Below are 19,365 nucleotides of genomic sequence, written 5' to 3' on the forward strand. Positions count from 1 at the left end.
ATTTTTTTGTGAGAAGTATATGTAATGTATGTAGTAAGAAAGCTGCATATTTCAAAGCATTTAATATCTACGTTTAAAAGTATCATTAATTTTTAAAAGGTTCTTCTTATAATAATACTTATTTCAACTGAATATACGTTAAGTTTTTATTTTTGGCTTTAGCGTGATATGTGAGCGGGTATTGTTGTCATGCACATTGCAAAACCATTTAAAAACGTCATTTAAATCTTGGTACATAATTCTCTTTCCATTTTGTTCCATTTTCCCCACTGCTGCTGAATAACCTCCTTATTGGTTACGATGTTTATTCAAGTCTTTTCAACACAAAATGTTTTATTCAAGTTTTTTCTACATAAAATTGTTCGCCAAGTCTCCCCTTTCCACCTCACCTGATGTTGTCAAGTAGAATAGCCAACTTTCTTCTAAAATAATACGTCTCCATTTACATGATGACATGTTAATGTTTGGTAATGATTTATTTGGATGTTGCTAACTGTATGCGGTTTAATTATGCAGATGAAACTTTCGTCGAGTGGACGAAATGCCTTCTTCGTAAAGGAAGTGATAAATGTGTTGTCATGTGATTTTTTTGGTCTTTGTCTGGTACCCTGGTTTGTTCAAGGTTAATTTCTGTGTGCGTGTGTTAATGCACAAAATAATATTTTTAGCCTATGCTGACCCTGTTATGATCTTGACAGTTATGTCCGGTTGTAATCATCAATGAGAAGAACTTGACAGATGTGTGAAGCCAAGAACTCTTATCATAACATTGTTGAGCCCATTTCCTCTAAACATCGTCTTTTGTAGACAATGATATAATATATTAATCTTAATGTTACATGTACTTTAGTCATCACTTCCTTCAGTAACGGAAACTTAACCTTGGGAGACATGTATCGACAATAATCTGATTACTTACCTTATGCAGACCTGCCAACCCTACTGAAAAAAATCAGGAGAATACCAATTTTTGGACCTATCTTTTTATTCCCCGATTTTTCAACTTGAGAAAAAAATCCATATCTTTTTATATACCAAAACATCATTTTCCATTTCTCTGTGTCTGTGTCGGGTATGTTTCTTAGTACTTTACCATATCCAGCTTGATTCCGGTTTTTATCCGCTTATACAAAGAGATTGTCTGTCAGTGTGGTTCTCTTTATCTGACCCCATCAGCAAATCACAGCAAAATAATGGATAAGTTTCTCAGCAGGAAGAGAGACAAAAAGAAGAAAAGGAAGTAACTGATGAATTTTCACCAGCCAAGAAAAAGAAATGGGATCAAAATTATAGGAGTGATTGGGAGAAGCAGTTTGCTTTCATTCATCCGTCGACTCGTGGGGCCTATCCTGCATTCTGCCAATGTTGGTAACAGCATCTCTCCATACGAAGTGGTGGTCTAGATGTTATTAATAAACACTGTGCAAGTATTGCAGATGTGTCAGGACAGTGTTGTATCATTTAAGGATCTGGCCTTTTCAAGCAGCAGAATGTAAGGAATCAACACTGATGATCTGCTTCAGCTTTATCATATCTACAATTTAGATGCAGAATTGAATGTGGAAAGAGCAGATCATCAGTGGGTTGCTCTCAGGAAAAAAAGGGATGGATCTGGTCAACTGTTGTTTCCAGCCCTTGGGAGAGTAATGCTATCAATACTTTCAATACCGCACAACAACAGCAATGCTGAGAGCATTCTTAGTGGTCAGAAAAGAAAAACAGAACTAGCTAAAGAGCCAGCCTGTTAGTATCAACCCTGGAAGCTATTCTTGTTAGCAAATTTGGCACCCATGGACAAATAAATGATGAACTTTTGCAGGAATGCAAATCTGCAAAATACAATGGACTGAAATAACAAAAGTAAACATCTTTATCATGATATATACACCTTACCTCTTGTACTTCCAGATTTTTTACCCTGCCTCCTGATTTTTAATGGTGATTTTCCTGATTTTTATTTTTTTCAATGTTGGCAGGTCTGCTTATGTCACGATATGAATGAATTATTGGGTCTGGATACAATTTTTTTAAAAGTGGCCGCTCGTGAGGGGAACATTTTTAATTTTTGTACTAATATGCTGGCCGCTGGTTACATTTGATGGGTGTCCGTTCTTGAGGGGTACTTTTGAATATAATTCTGGCCGTAAGAAGTGGGTGGCTGCTGGTCTGGAGGGTCGTTCAAGAGGGGGACTACTGTACACACTTTTTCTATTACAGGAAATGTTATATAACTTGTATATAGTCGTAACTGAATCGAAGTGAGATAATCTTTCCCGCATAAAAAGTTTGTGCTGGTATATAAATTCTGTAGAACTGAGAGAAATGCAGTTGGCAGCGCCATTCTTGTATGTGTTCATTCTAAATTTCCATGCAGGCAGACGTATGATTCAAAGACACAGAAAATGTGCCTGTTTAGATTACAATTAGTAATGACAACTGGCTGATAGCTGAGGCCTATAAATTCCTCATAGTCACAAACATCTTTCACAATATGACTATATTTAAATTCATTAATCTCTATAAAAAATATTTTAAAATGTTGTATTAGGGGGCCTCTATTTCGATATCCTTAAATTTGAACAGTATTATTCGTCCTAGTGAAATTAGTGAAATATATGCTAGATCTTCATAAATAAAAGCAATGAAAGATTTCAACCAATCTCTTGTTGATGTAATTCTCACTAATGAACTGAACAAAGTTTATAATACAGTTGTGATGACACTTGCCGAAGGGACCAGAATTATTTTCTCACCCATATGAGAAATCTGAATGTTTGCTACCTTTGCTTATCTCAGCCCGATCCATGTGTTAGAAACTATTTTTAAAAAGAAGAAACCCCTTTTGTCTTCTCATGTGCCAGATGGGGTTGCTATAACATCAAATGAGAACAACAGATATATAACAAAAAGAAATTCACTGTTAAAGCAACTTAATAGCTCTCCAACTTTGATAACAAACCAATGAGAGTAACAGATACACGCACACGAAGTTGATCTATTTGGTATTGTGTTAGAAACTACACACAGCATGGTGAATTTTATCCTATCTGTAACACTTAATAAATTTTCAGGTCAGCATCATTAATAGCAGCTAAAAGTATCTAATTAAATTTAAATACTTTGTGTGAAACAAATTTGGTACTTTTAGCTAGATTTAATGATGCTGACTTGAAAATTTGCCCTCATTAACATGTTCATATCAGTGCGCGTTTAAAAAAATAAAAGCATGTGGCTTGAGATGCTGATGATGCAGTACTTGCAACACATAACAATTGTAACTTTTTTCTTCGGCTTTTGTTTCTTTTCTAAGAGCAGCATATAAAGCTAGATTCTTAGATAATTATTCAGATTTTAATAAAAGAGTACAAAACCTGATAATTTTTACATAGAGTGAGAGGCAATAATACTTCCTGATGAATGCTATGTTTTGAATCGGCTCACTATATTGCAAAAGTGCAGGATTATTTTAATTGAAAAAATTTGGGTGAAAAAATTAGAAAATAGAGCCTTGTGGGGAGTCAAATAATGTAACTTGGATATCCTTGTCTTGGTTCTCTTAATCATACTGTAAAAAGGACCGGCAGGATCGGCTAAAAGGGACCTCAGATGGATGATCTGATTTGAGTACCATTTATCCCATATGACTGATGTTGATGATATATATTAGGTGCATGGTAGGGTAATGGATGAGAACTAGTAGTGAAACAATACATGTGCTGGGTATTAATATGATTCACAGTTGACATCTTACTATAAGATACATTATTGAAACACATCTATTTGATAGTCTTTTCATTTTGAGAAGGTCTATCATTGGTAGGTTTGATTTCACTCAGTGTAAATGTCAGATTGGGTTCTGGACAAGACATTCTGTCGTAGTTTAAACCATGCATCGAGGAAGTTTTACAAATGCGTATTTAAAATACGGGCTACCAGGACAATCCAAAAGGGCTGAAACCCAGCATGGCTTGTCTTAGATGATTCAGTTCGGCAAATAGGCCTACTGGCTGACAATAGTGATGGCAGTTTATTTTAAAGTTATGAATTATATCAGATTGTTGGAGCTAGAGAAGTGTTAAAAATGAGAATTTTTTATGATGCTCCTTGACTGAAATTGAGCTTTGATTTGCAATCAGAACTGGAACAGACATCATTTTGAAAGCTGGAAAATGTTACACTGCAAATGCATGTCACCATTTTGACCAAAATCAGCACACTATATAACAAATTCATAACTTTTCAAACAGACTAGATATTTAATTTTAATAGGTCTGATCACATGCATAAGAGGTGTCAACTTCTGGATTAATCATTTGCCGATTGTTAGCATCAATCTCTGGACTTATAAGCACGGATTAACTCCTTATTTTTGAGGAGTGTTTCATAGTGTTATGTAGTTATTTTATTTATTGCTCATGTTAGTGGTACATGAGTGCAATTGAAACAATGAATAGTAACACTGATTTATATTCTTTGATTCACCTGGATTATATTTTCTTTTCGAGGTAAATCAATGCAAGGTGAATTCTAATGTACAATCGGGGACGATTTACCACCAAATTATCCTAAAGAACAAGTCACATGGGTCATGTAGGCATTCAGCACTGATTATTTTATTTTTTAGAATTTAATTCTACGTACCTTTAAGTGGCAATTATTCACTTCATTTGGATTTGTATACATCCCATATTCCTTTGGAAGGTCATTATTTAGACAGCCCGATAGGTGCATACAGCAAAATCAACGTTAAGTACTTAGACATTTTTGGACGAAATGAACCTAAAAGTGTGATCCAGTACATTCTGGATTGAATGTCACATGCTGTTATGTCACAATGTAAGCTATGCATATCGGTAAACCAATTTGTACTAACCTCGATTGTGACGATTCGACTTGACACGCTCTTATTTTGACCCATGTTTAGTACACGGCTACCATTGTAGAAGTCCATAGCGATAGTTTTCGTCTGGAAGTTTCTTGGTGACAGTTAAGGGACAGAGCATTCAATAATCAGGTTTGAATAGACTTTGGTTAATGAAAATTAGTGTTCAGTTTTAGAAGAAAATTTATATTTAATTTAAAATGAGTAAATGTGCATACATGACCCATGTGACTTGTACTATAGATGGGAACATAATGGGGATATGTTTTTACTGTCTTCTTAATTCACTTGAAGAAATGTAGGAATATCACCCATTTATTTAATTTAGGGTACTGTAAAAAGTATATATTTTGTACATGTTTGCAAATTTACAAAGTCCGGAAAATTTTGACTACATGATATTTTTAGATTTCATGTTTTTGGCATAGTATCTTAAGGTTTAATAGTGACAAAAACACCCCAGAAACAAACAGAAATATGTAATAATGAGGTTAAATCCAAAAATGTTTATAGTTCTCCATAAAGATGCATTATTCAAAATACCTTGAGCATAGCTACATATAGCCTTATAATGGTTAAGAATATGGCATTAATGGACTTAACATTCTAATACAGCATAGGAAATCTGGCATTGTAGTCAGTAAAGCACTGTTTCAGGAACGTGAAACTTAAGCAGAGTTTATGAAAAATCTTAGTTTGGAGCCAAAAGACATTACCCATGAGCAGTGAAAACATGTACATAATAAACATAAGGAACAGTTTTCAAACATGTTCCAGCTGTCTGTGCTAGCTATGTATATCCCCAGTAAACAGGAGCATCTCAGCACTGGTAAGGAACAGATTCAGCTTAAAAAAATCAACAGAATTAATGTGTATACAACTGTTAGGTATATAGTGAACTATGGCAATTTCCTTCTCCCTCCTCTTTGTTCTAATCCTACCTCATTTTTGTAACCAGTGGGTACCCCATCCCCACCCCCATTAGCACTGGAGTTGCACTGCAACTGGAGAAGAAAGTATAGAAGCTAAAGGGCAGTGGTTAACATCTGGGTTAAAGTGACTTTCTTTTGAAATATCATTTCCCTTTCATATTCCATTTATGTTTTTGTATTTGTTTCTTGTATTTAAATTAGTAACTGAAGCAGAACACTTGATACCGTGAGTTGTCACTGTAAACTGAAAACTGATCATTGAAAAGTCACTGAATTTCAGCTCTCCTGATCTGTATGAATCCGGTTCTATGTTTTAAGGGAGGACCAGAATCGGGTCTGTCTGATTTATAGAAAATAACACCATATTATATTCTGAAGATTAAAGAAACTATATCTCAGCTCAACAGCAAAAAAAGCCCACCCCACCCATTCCCCCTCCCCTGAAAAGAGATTGTCTTGACATTAGAGATCTTGTTGATAAAAATAGGTACTCGTAGAAAACTGCAAGTTGTGCTGCATTCACAGAAAGATTTTGTCTTGCACTGCATTGGGCTGGAATAGCAACAACTCTACCAAAACTGCTGGAGAAAGTCCATCTTAAAATTTTGACCATATCATCTTTAAAGTTTGATGTGATTCCTTGAAAATTCATACTAGATGTGAAATTCAGTAATACAATACAGGACAAATTGTGCTGATGAGAGTGTCATACACTGCATTAACCTGAAACAAAGGGCAGTAACTCTGTCAACAATAGTGAGAGCAAACCGATTTGTCAGTGTACTCATCTTCAGGTAAAATTACAATAATTATTTGATTAAGTTTCATGGCAAGCCATCAAAAATTTGGGAACTAACGAGATTGTGGGTTTGACTGAAGAATGGATGGACATACTGATTACTGTAGAAAAACTGCTTAGCAGGCTTTTATCAAATTTGATAGAAAAGGCTGATATTTAGAAAACTTTTTTTAAAACTCCAACCCCAGCAATCTGACCAACTTTAAACACAGTGTCTTGATATGAGTCTTTCAGTATCAGGGAAATTGAACATGATGCTGTACGAGATATGGATGATTAAAAAAAAAAAGAAAAACCTTGAAACAACTTGTTTTTCATAACATCAATTATCAGCAGTGGAAGAAAGAAGAAATTTCAACAGAAATCATTTTGCTTACCCAGATATTTTTGGGGGCCTTCATTACAGTCGCACTGTTCATAATCACCAGGCTCCTTTCACTATGTTTGGGCCATTGCCAAGTTTCATGCATTCACAACTTTGCTTTTGACCCCCAATTTGTTTCAGTACTTAAATGCACTCCACTATTATGCCCATATACTTCATACCCACTTCCTATAGTGCATGTAGGGAGTATCGACTGATGTTTGTTATCATAGCAATCCTCAGGATTAGACTTGTCAAGTTTTGGTTATCAGTGTCCCTATATACCTTGTATCAGCCCCTTGTGGCTTCATATACAGGTGTCAGACACTATTCGCAACCCTACAAACTCTTCCTGAGATATTCCTGTAGGAAAAATTCAGAGCTCAGCAGGTGCAGTGTGCAGTGACAGGATTTGCCCCCATTATGCATAAGATTATTTATATTTACAATAAAGTTTATATTGAACCTATGTATTTTGTGTTATTTAAATTGGCAATTTTTTCATATTTGGATAATATTCAGATGTAAGGTGAATGATCTCAGGACCACTTGATTCTCTTCTTTTAAAGTATGTGCAGCTAAGTATTACATAAATTTCACAATATCTCCCTCCCCCCTCTCTAACATAAACACACATACATCTTGAGTTTACTTTTTATTTCTTCCAGGAATTTTTATCAAAACTGGAGAAGCCATTGACAATTCCTGATGACAAAATTACACGCTGGCATCCTAGATTCCAATTGGATCAGGTCCCAGATGTTGTAGCTGCACCCCTTCCTGAAGCTCCAGTGGAGAGAAAATATCAGACTGCTAAAGATGTGTTGGAGTGTAGGAGGGGTCAACTCTTACCTAAGGTGTTATTACTCTCTTACTTTTTAGAAACCAAAACAGAATACCATACACAGGGTACATACCAGTATGTGATTTTTGCATTCAGCTAATGATGGTACATCCTGTACCGCTTTTGACAAGTTTTGTCAATTAACCATACCAGCTAAGTCATTGAAAACAATTTTTACATCATTGATTATAAATGGCTCTTTCATCTTTAAAAACTGTTTCTTCATCAGTAGTATAAAGTAGAATCAGGATTGCTTATGGTCTTGATAAAATCTTGCCATTTTAAAATGCGGCTTTTCTCTCAGCATGTTAGTGATTCATGTCCATCGTATATACGAGTCGACTGATTTAAACCGCATAGTATCTGGACATCTTTTTACAGCTGCCACATGATGGAGTGTACTATGTTGAGATGGTGTCCATCCATATGTCCATCTGTTGCCAATTTGGTTTCTTCGCAATAATTTCAGTTTGTCCATATTCTGGATGGATTGAGCTTGGGGTAAGAAATAACAGCATCAATTTCAGGCTCAATAGTTCAGAGGTTGAGGTCATTGCCCAAAAAGAGGAAAACAGTTTTCACGCAGTGATTCAACTTCTCTGCCATCTTTTTTATTGCTTGTACTTGGGGTAAGGAAAATACCTTTTGATTTCAGGCTCAAAAGGTCAGGGTTATTGTCTTAAAGGAGGAAAACAGTTTCCATATGGCTTGCACCAGGGGTTAGAAAGAAACCTGTCGATTTTCAGCTTAAGTGGCGAGACATTAAGGTTACACACTGAAGGAAGAACAATGGTTTCCGTAAAATAACTAGAATTTTCCATTATTCATGGTTGCCAAATATTGTGGATGGCTTGCAGCTGGTATAAGGAAGAATCCTTTTGATTTTGGAGTAGAAGGGGCAAAGGTCAAGGCAACTGATTGAAGCTGTGAAAAAATGTTTTATACAACAACAGTAGTTTCATGTGACATACCTAAACCAAACGTTATGCATGGATTATGGCTTACATTGGGGTAAGGTAGAAGACTGGTGATTTTTGGGGTCCAAAGGTCAAGGACACTGAAAGAAGGAAAATGTTTTCGGCACATTACTGGTAGTTCTACATCACAGGCAAGGACCAAACTTTGTGAATCTTTTACTTAGAAAAAAAGAAGCCTGTCAGTTTTGGGGTCCAAAAGGCAAAGCTCAATTTCACTCTGAAAGAAGAGATATGGTTTCTGCACAAAATTGTCAGCTATCTACATGGAGTTATTTTGAGGAAACCATTGTTCTTCCTTCAGTGTGTAACCTTAAACATAGTGCATGTGTATATCATGCACACTGTTGTTATTAATTGAATTTAATTAAATTTAGTGCTTGCATGTGTATGTCAAACCATTAATCAGTTTTGAAATTAAAACCTATTCCCCACACTATGTTCAACTTATGTAATCTGTTGTGTTCAGCCAGTTTGTTGGTAAAGACTGAACTGAATGTGATGAAGCATGTACTGTCCTTTGTTGCACATCTGTTACTGTCTCAGATCTGTCCCATAGTTTGGCAACACGTCATAGGCTAGCTAAAACCTTTCTTTCCAACTAGATAACACGATTTCTTAGTTATGAAAGACATTTTGCAAACAAGGGTCGAGTCTCCATCTGTAAAGTTGTCATAAGGTACTTTTTCCTTATTAATAAGATACCAAGCCGGGTTTGCTAGACACATAAGGATCATGCATGTAGTTAGCCAGGCATTGACAAAATTGTTCACAAATGCATACACGATGCTCATTTCTGAATTGGACCATGTTAGCATCCTGATGAAAGGTCCAATTGCCAGGTCATTTTGGTTGAACTTTCTGAATTGGACCATATCACCATCTGGAAACGTCAAATTGGCTGCATTTTGGTTGAATTTCCTGAAATGGACCATATAAATACCTTGATAAAAGGTCAGATTGTGAAGTCATTTTGGTTGAAGTTCCTGAAGCTGTACATAGTTTACAGATTTTATTTTTTCAGTGCAGCATTTTTGTTTGTGCAGACAAAAAACAAAAAATAAAACAATGAAATGCAAGGAATAAATTTATTTTCCTCCATGGAAAATGATGGGAAGAATTCAGAATAGGAAAACGTAAAATGTGGCAGCTGGTACAGAATCTCTGCAGCATAGAGTGAAATTATGAGAGATGAAGTATTCTTGGTTAAATCCACTTCTATTTCTTTGTAGAGAACCCTGTTCTTTGATGTAATCATTTGATTCTTTTTTTGTAATTAGAAACAATTTCTTTTTGTGTTTTAAAGGTTGAGAAGGCATTACAGGAAGTTTGTAAAGAGTCTGAAATAAGCCAGCCAATCAAAATGGAACCTCAAACACCTGTCCATAATTTGACAGCAACAAAAGGCATACCCCAGTCTCTTCTGGAAAAGGTAACTGAGTGCTGCTGCATTTAATATTGGTATGCGTTATTTTGATGGTATATTAATACATACACAAGTGTTTAGCAACTTTTCCACAAGGATATAGCCAGATTTTATTTAGTTGTGGATAAAAAAAGACTTTACCCCTGCAAATATGAGGTGCCATACAGAGCCAGTCGGGCTGTAAAGAAGATTTTGTGACAGGAGATGGATTAAATGACACTCTTCATATCCTACTGTACTTTAATGCTGTGTTCAGGCCAAGCTGTTCCCTTGTGCCATAAATATTACTTTATTTGAGATGACACCATTTCCTTAAATGGGTCATAGTTCTGCAAAATAAAATGTATATACAAGGGGTAAACATTTTCCTCCCAAAAACTAGTTTTGATGGCTTGAATTATTATTTTGAATTAAGTCTACCATAAAAGGACTCGAGTCATGAAATTAAAGCAAAGCCACCTTAAAATGACTCGAGTCAAGAAATGAATGTATATTTGCCACCTTAAAAAGACATAAGTAATGAAATTAAAGTGTGTCTACCTTAAAATGGGTAACAATAATAATAATAAGATAAAAAATGCATGACGCATGTTACCGTCATAATGTATGGTTCTTGTTTCATTCATCAAAATCCTATATTTTTATACCATTATAAAGTTGATAAATAAATATTCAAGGACTTGTTGAATTTTCATTATTTTCTCAAGGTCTTATTCCATTTAGGAATGTCATAGTTGATAACTTGATTTACATTTATTGGTCAGCTCATAAAATTTAATGACATGTTCCGTTATTTGGTTTATGGGGTTTATTATGGAAATTTTCATTCCAGATCTTGCTCATATTTATCTTTAGTCAAAACCCAACAACTTCCTCTTTGACTGCCCTTAGTCAAAACCCATTATATACCAGTGTTTTATTCAACAACTCCCTCTTTGACTGACTTTAGTCAAAACCCATTATATACCAGTGTTTCATTCAACAACTCCCTCTTTGACTGACTTTAGTCAAAACCCATTAAATACCAGTGTTTTATTCAACAACTCCCTCTTTGACTGACTTTAGTCAAAACCCATTATATACCAGTGTTTTATTCAACAACTCCCTCTTTGACTGACTTTAGTCAAAACCCATTAAATACCAGTGTTTTATTCAACAACTCCCTCTTTGACTGACTTTAGTCAAAACCCATTATATACCAATGTTTTATTCAACAACTCCCTCTTTGACTGACTTAAGTCAAAACCCATTATATACCAGTGTTTCATTCAACAACTCCCTCTTTGACTGACTTTAGTCAAAACCCATTAAATACCAGTGTTTTATTCAATAACTCCCTCTTTGACTGACTTTAGTCAAAACCCATTATATACCAGTTTTATTCAACAACTCCCTCTTTGTCTGACTTTAGTCAAAACACATTATATATCAGTGTTTTATTCAACAACTCCCTCTTTGAATTAACTTTATTCAAAACCCATTATATACCAGTGTTTTATTTAACAACTCCCTCATTGACTGACTTTAGTAAAAACCCATTATCAGTGTTTTATTCAACAACTCCCTCTTGGACTGACTTGAGTCAAAACCCAATAACTCCCTCTTTGTCTGACTAGTCAAAACCCATTATATACCAGTGTTTTATTCAATAACTTTCTCTTTGTCTGACTTTAGTCAAAACCCATTATATACCAGTGTTATATTCAACAGCTCCCTCTTTGTCTGACTTTAGTCAAAACCCATTATATACAAGTGTTTTATTCAACAACTCTCTCTTGGACTGACTTTAGTCAAAACCCAGTAACTCCCTCTTTGTCTGACTAGTCAAAACCCATTATATACCAGTGTTTTATTCAATAACTTTCTCTTTGTCTGACTTTAGTCAAAACCCATTATATACCAGTGTTATATTCAACAACTCCCTCTTTGTCTGACTTAGTCAAAACCCATTAAATACCAGTGTTTTATTCAATAACTCCCTCTTTGACTTAAGTCAAAACCCATTATATACCAGTGTTTTATTCAACAAGTCACTCTTTGACTGACTCTAGTCAAAACCCGTTATATACCAGTTTTATTCAACAACTCCCTCTTTGTCTGACTTTAGCCAAAACCCATTATATACCAGTGTTTCATTCAACAACTCTCTCTCTGACTGACTTTAGTCAAAACCCAACAGCTCCCTTTGTCTGACTTTAGTCAAAACCCAATAACTCCCTCTTTGTCTGACTTTAGTCAAACCCCATTATATACCAGTGTTTTATTCAACAACTCTCTCTTGGACTGACTTTAGTCAAAACCCAATAACTCCCTCTTTGTCTGACTAGTCAAAACCCATTATATACCAGTGTTTTATTCAGTAACTCCCTCTTTGTCTGACTTATTTTCTTTGCCAGGTAATAATTTCATTCAGTGCTAAATTAAATATTTCTGAATGTTTCTTCTGTCTGAAATTGAGTACCTTTTTGAATTAATTAAACCAAACTAAATACATCAAGATGTCCAGGGATTTTTTTAGTATGATCCAGATTGAATGTATTAATAAAGTAACAATGCATCGAATTGGCTCATCTCCTTCTCATTTGAGTGATGGTATTTCTGACCTTGTTTTATTCTTGGCAAATAGGTTAATTCCAAGATGTTGGGTGGGTTTAATTATGATCAAGATATTTGCATATTAATGAGGTGATATTGCATCTGATTGATGGAGGGATTGTTTTTACCACACTGGTGACTTTTTTTTGCATTGTTTTTTTTTTTATAAATATTTTTCTCACACTTGGTATCATAAAGATCTCTGTTTAGTTTGATTGTGAGTGAGATACACTTGTATTAATGATGATTATGCATCTAATTGGCTGAGTTTGTCAGCGCTCTAATATCGATATTTCTTGTCAGGTTTTGAATCTGACCAATCATGTTAAATAGTTGTCAATATTTTAGGCAACAGATTATCTGTTCTTCATAGGAAGATCCTTACATTCTTCATTGAAGTGTCATGCATGGCTAATTTCAGTCACAAATTTGTGCTTACTGTAATCTTGGTCATTTGATTTTCATCATTTTCCAACAAAATTTAACAGAGTTGTGGCCAGTAGAACAATAAATCAGTTATCATCAAACTCAGCAACAAAGGTGGAAGTTAGGTCTGAAGTATATGAACTGATTCTCTGAAGTAACTCATCATTTTATGTCATTTATCACCCGACATCTGAATTCCTAATAATGAATGGTTGCCTGAAACTTACTCAGAACATATTCAAGCTTTATGCCAACTTTCCTGATGCATGGACAAGATTCAATTCGGCTTGGGGAAGATCAAGTTTGCAAGGTACATGCCAGCGAGCAATTGGAAAAAAATTGAGAAAGGGAGAAAGAGAGATCATATTCAGATCATATTTCTTTATATTCTGAAAGTTATGTACTCTGCAATCTCAACACAGTACATTCATCAGCACTTATATTTTGCCTTTATATGTATGTCATTCTTCAAGCACATAACTGCCCCCAGTTGCCCTCCTCAATCCATTCACACAGTGTAAAGTGTAAGCTATTTCCATCTTGCAGCCAATGTCAAGGTCAGTCTCACATTTTTTCATGTGGACATAATGTGTATATACTATTTAAAGCAAGTTTGGACATGTAGGAAATAAAAGTAAATATATTAACTTATCAGTTATATTGAATTCGCAGAATTGGCTTGCTTTTATGCTGCAAATACACAAAAGATTTGTATCATTTGTATCATTCAGATTCGTGCCAAAGAAGCCAAGAAGTTAGAGATGTCATTGACAAGGGATTTCAAGGAAGACAAGAAGATAGAAAGGATGAAGAGACTGCCAGGAATTATGAGAATTATAAGAACGTATCCTTCGAAGATACCAAATTTAAGTGTGAATAATTGTACTAATATTTAGTGCTAGTTATGTGGGGGGTTTTGTGGGGGGGGGGGTGCCTTGACACATCAATAATAATAATAATGGTCTATGTACATCTAAATATGTCTGTAATGATACTCCATATTGTATTTATCAGGAAAGGCATTGCATGATCAAGAGTTATTTCTTGTACATACATTAGATATATTGATGAAAATAACCATTATGCCGATGGCATGAATTGCTTTGTGGGTTAACCAAATCGGTAATTATGCCTCTTCAAAAATGATTTAATTCTGACTACATTATAACTTGCATTCCTATAAATCCTATAAAATCCTCTAAATATGGACTTATCCAATAATATTTTATACTGATTTTAATCCTGCATTTACTTCTTACCAATTAAATTGAATCAAGTTGTTTAGAGCTTTGCCTTTTTCTGAATAATTTTTATAATGGTGTCTGAGTGTTGCATCTTATCTTTAATCCAATCTGTTATAACTTTTATTTTTATTAATTGAAGTCCAATCTCTGTTTAAGTGTCAATTATAATTATTCTTTTCCACCATTTTGAAACTGTTTAACCTGCATTTTTTTCACACAAAAAGCTGCCATCCTGGCATAAAGCTTCAGTTCAATTTAGGTTACTTACATGTATACACTACAGTGTAGAGCTATATATAAAATGTGTTGCAGATAGATCCACTAAAAATGCACAAAAAGTTTGTAATCATTAAATATACAAAGTCTTTAATTTTAAGCATTTAGTCTTGTTTTCAGTGTATCTTTCTTCTGCTGTAAGCATATGCCAAGTTTTATGATGGTGCATTTGATCAATGTAAACTTTGCTACTGGTCCATATTCTAAACATTTTAACATGTTTGAAATAGTAGTTATTGATCACTGAGAACACTTAAATAAGAGCCATATAATCGAATGCACCTTGAATTAGTCTTGATCATACTTAGAATGCATCATTGATATCTCTTCAGGATGCAAACATGGCATTGAACAGCAGGTGTGTGATTATCATAAAGTACCCCATTGAATTTGAAGACCCCCCCCCCCAATAATTAGTTCCAATCAGCGATAGTATATTGGGTGGGGGTGGGGGGGCCAGACATGGTATCAGATTCTTGTCCTGCCATCCATCCATCACATTTTCCCTTCTGCTGTATATGTATAACTTAGAGGCCTTTGGAGATTAACGGATGTAACTTGCTCTTGGGTGCTTCTACACTGTTACTAGAATGTGTGATGTATAATAATAATAATAATAATGAAGACTTTGTATAGCACCTAATCTTTAGAAGCTCTAAGTGCTTTACGACATTACATAACACCTTTAAGATAAAAAAAACATATAATGATATGATTACAAAAACAAACACCATAAAATTAGAAGAAAAAAAAACATGCTGAGAATATTGTACACCATATTGCGGTTCCTATTTTCATCGTCAATGTCACAGCAGAGTATTTGATGTTTTTTTTGTTAATATCACGATTGATTGTGTAATGTATTAAGTCATTTAAGATAAGGGGATGAAATTTGGTACTAGTACACTGACTATAAAGTAGGTTGCATACCAGATTGATTCTCGTTTATAAGTTGGGTCAAATCGCAAACAACAAAGATCCTGATTTGCCATAGCATAATGTGCCTGCAGACCAGGGTATACATTGTTTGTTCTACCGATTACTCCTAACAAACTGCACAGACCCAGATCTGCCAGTGCATTATGCAATGGCAGATCAGGATCTGCAGTTTGATTCAACTTATAAGCGAGTACCTATGGTATTTTATGCTTTCAGGATGTTCCCTTCCACTATATAACTTAAAAGCCATTCAACATTAATGGACAAAGCTTCATAATACTTGTACATCATCAATAGAAGGTGTGTTGCATGCCACATTAGGGGTCCATTCTTTAAGGTCAAGGTCATTTCTCAATACTTTTATCTCATTTCCTTCTGTCCAGTAATTTCTAAGCCATTGGAAATTGAAGCATGTAAATCGTCACTAGCAGGTGTGTCAAGCACCACATTTGGGTTGCTGTTGACAAGGTCTAAGTAATGGCTTATTATTTTGTACACTCCAGGACACTTTTCCACTCTATAACCTTAAAGAGTTCAAGATCAGGGATCCAACTTGGTATACATATCTGTTATCTCTAGCAGGTTTATTTAGCACCACAGGCACGGATCTTGCCGACATGCTCAGTGTCATGATGGTATATCTTTAATTTGTCTATTACACTTCCCATTCCACTCTAGAATTTTGAGTTATTTATATGATGGGATGAAATTAATTACTGTATCATCACTAAAAAGTGTGCTGCATACCACATTGTGGGTATTATCTTCAAGGTTAGAGTTCATAGATCAGTAGGTTATGCTTCAGTTGCATTTGCCCATTTTTTTAACTGGACATGTGTTTAAGATAAACAGATGAAGTTAGGTTTACTTATCTAGTGTTACGGGAAGATGTTTTACATTGTACATATGTGGTCTTGTACTGTTTTCTAAAATGAATATGGTTCGTTTGAATTAGCTATTGTGTTAAGTTTATTGTCATTAAAGCAACAGTGCTGTCGAAGTTACATTTCCTTGACAGTATGAAGTCATTTTGTCACAGAAAAAAAGCCAGCCCTTCCATTGGAGCCTGTGATTCAGAAGTTGGTTGATAGTTTTCACTCCTGTATATCATACAGTAAGTATCCAAGAAAATGTGTGTGGTTGTTTCTGTGTTGATGGCTCATGGCTGTGCCAGACATAAATTAAGTTGGGATTGGAAGGTGTTTTTGTTTTATTTTTTTTTACAAAACTTCACCATGCATCAGATTTCATCAGACGGGTCAACAACAACAAAAACAATGATCAGAACAGTCTTGATTGATTCCAGTACCTATATTTACAGTATTTACTACCACAAAGATTCTGATTTACCATGTCATACACCTGCAGATTAGGGTTTTTGTTGATTGATTACTCCTAATAGACTGCTCAGAACCAGATGCTGGTGCTTTATGTGATGGCAGCTCAGGGTCTGTGCAGTTTGACTCGTATTATGAGTATATATAGTAATTAAAGACAACTGTGATAACTTTTTTCCCCATTTTAAAAGCTTTTCTCCTGGCCAGAATCCAATTTGATATGGTCCATTGTTTTTTCTTCTGACACCTGCAGTCTGGTTTTAAAATAATGTAATGGTCTGCATTAACTCAACCATGTAATGATGATCATTGTAATAGTATTTGTTCTGTATGTTATTTGACAGATAATTGCTGTAAAAGAGCATTTTGAGTGATAAAAGTTACTTCCTGACCAATGGAAACTGACGGAAATAAGCATGCTTGCCAAATTATTAGTAAATGGTAAGAATGTAACCGTGTACAATTATTGATAGAGACATGTACACAAAATGTTTGGATAAAGGTTTTTAAAATGTATGGAGATGGAAATCCATGTCTCCTTTACTGACCATACAACCATTGATGGATTTACTGTATCTCTGTAGTTTAGGGACTGGCATAGATACCAAGTGTCCTTTTTTCCCTTGTATTTTTTACCTGAATATGGATATATGTTTTTCTTGCTAAAAATACGTTTTTAATTTTAAAAAGGCCAAAGAGGAAAAATTTCTAAGCTATTTTCTGTTTAGAATGGGCACTCGATTCCATTCTCATAGAAATGTATCGCATGTTTATAAGAATAGAATTCTAAAATATGATTGGTTCATTTGAAATCGAGGCTACCATGCTTGTCTTTAACCGCCATTTTGGATTGTGCAAACTGTTGCCGCTATCACTGTATCTCATCTTTGTAATATTCAACTTGTAATCGTGTCAGAAAGGAAAGCAGAATATTCAGATGGTGGGACAAACCAGGTTTGGAATCACAGTTTTTAGTTTCTCCAGGAAAGACTAGAAAACAGAACTGGAAGGACACTTGTACCATCTTTAGATTTTTATGTTAAGCAGGGTGGGTGGGGGTCAGCAGCATGTCACTACTCAGTGAGAACTTCTCATATAGGTGGTGATATTTACAAAAGTTTTTAGTGAAATGAATAACAATAGTTGCAATTACATATTTAAAATAAACCCCTGGCCCCCCCCCCTTCCTCCTCCACCCTGCTTGATTTTAATGGCAGTGATACATTAGCTGTTTGCTACTATAGCAAAGCTGAATTTAACAGTTTGATTACAGTTTGATGGTCTCAATAATATGGTATAGAAAAATTATTGTTTATGTCCTTGTGATAGTAGTTCACACTTTATTATGCAAATCTTTATATGTAGACCTTTTGCCCAGTTACAACTGTCAACTGCTTTTCTGGGGTGGGGTGATCCCTTTAATACTTGTGTTCAGTTTCTTGTATGGTATTGGTTTTCCTTCCTGGGGTCTTCCTCCATCAAATATGCTGGCTGCTGTGTATGGCCTGTTGTGTGCACTAAATATATCATTAAATATCAAGCAACAATTGTCCTTTTCTGTAGCAACTGTTGTGCCTCTAACAATGCACCGTCTATACGTACTCGGTTGTAAGTAGTCAAACTGCAGACTGCACAGACCCAAATCTGCAATTGCATAAAGTACCAGCAAATCTAGGTCTATGCAGCTTGTTGGGAGTAATCAGTAGAACAACCAACATAGACCATGATCTGCATTGGCATTATGTGATGGCAGCTCAGGGTCTATGTTGTTTGTAAATTGGACTTAATGATGTGAGTATATACGGTTCATCACTTCCCAATTTATGTTTTATGTACTCACTGTTTTCTGACAAAATATATATATGCATGTGTTTGTGCACACACATAAACATATGGTGGCAATAGCAAGAACAATCCATAATGTAAAATTTTTTAATCACTACCTATGCATTCAGTATTTTAAGCTTTTGATATCACTGGATTGGAATGGCCATCCTCATTCGTGTCAGCTACATATTTCTGATTTACCCTGTCTCTTGGAGTTATAGCAAACACGATTTTACTGTATTTTTAAAAAATTGTATTTTCAGATGATGTGGAAGCTCATGTCAAATTGATAGTTGAGATTCTGCCTGAGTGGATGACAATGGTGGAGATCAAGAGAGGAAAATTCTTGAAAATTGACAAAAATTTAGAGCTTCAGACAGTGGTAGAAAAAGTTGAGAATATGATAAAAACGTGCATGTGATTGATTTATTAGTGGGGTTATAAACATGCCTTCCTAGCCCTAATCATTTCTAGTTGATTCTTTTAATTTGTTGCCATGT

At 35.0% G+C, this 19,365-nt stretch overlaps 1 protein-coding gene across 1 annotated transcript in view; it reads left to right on the forward strand.

The window, feature by feature from the left end:
* LOC149782884 (DNA replication factor Cdt1-like) overlaps positions 1-19,359 on the forward strand; it is a 41,210-nt gene extending 21,851 nt beyond the window's left edge. Inside the window, exons 7-11 of the mRNA XM_089934429.1 lie at positions 7,646-7,834; positions 10,102-10,227; positions 13,974-14,086; positions 16,727-16,815; positions 19,129-19,359. Of these exons, the coding sequence (XP_089790555.1) occupies positions 7,646-7,834; positions 10,102-10,227; positions 13,974-14,086; positions 16,727-16,815; positions 19,129-19,286 (675 nt within the window). The 3' untranslated portion in view covers positions 19,287-19,359. The remainder of the gene's footprint in view (positions 1-7,645; positions 7,835-10,101; positions 10,228-13,973; positions 14,087-16,726; positions 16,816-19,128) is intronic.
* Positions 19,360-19,365: the final 6 nt, after the last annotated feature.

The sequence above is a fragment of the Sinohyriopsis cumingii genome, chromosome 15, assembly GCF_028554795.1.
Source record: "Sinohyriopsis cumingii isolate HCF-2022 chromosome 15, ASM2855479v2, whole genome shotgun sequence".
NCBI lineage: Eukaryota > Metazoa > Mollusca > Bivalvia > Unionida > Unionidae > Sinohyriopsis > Sinohyriopsis cumingii.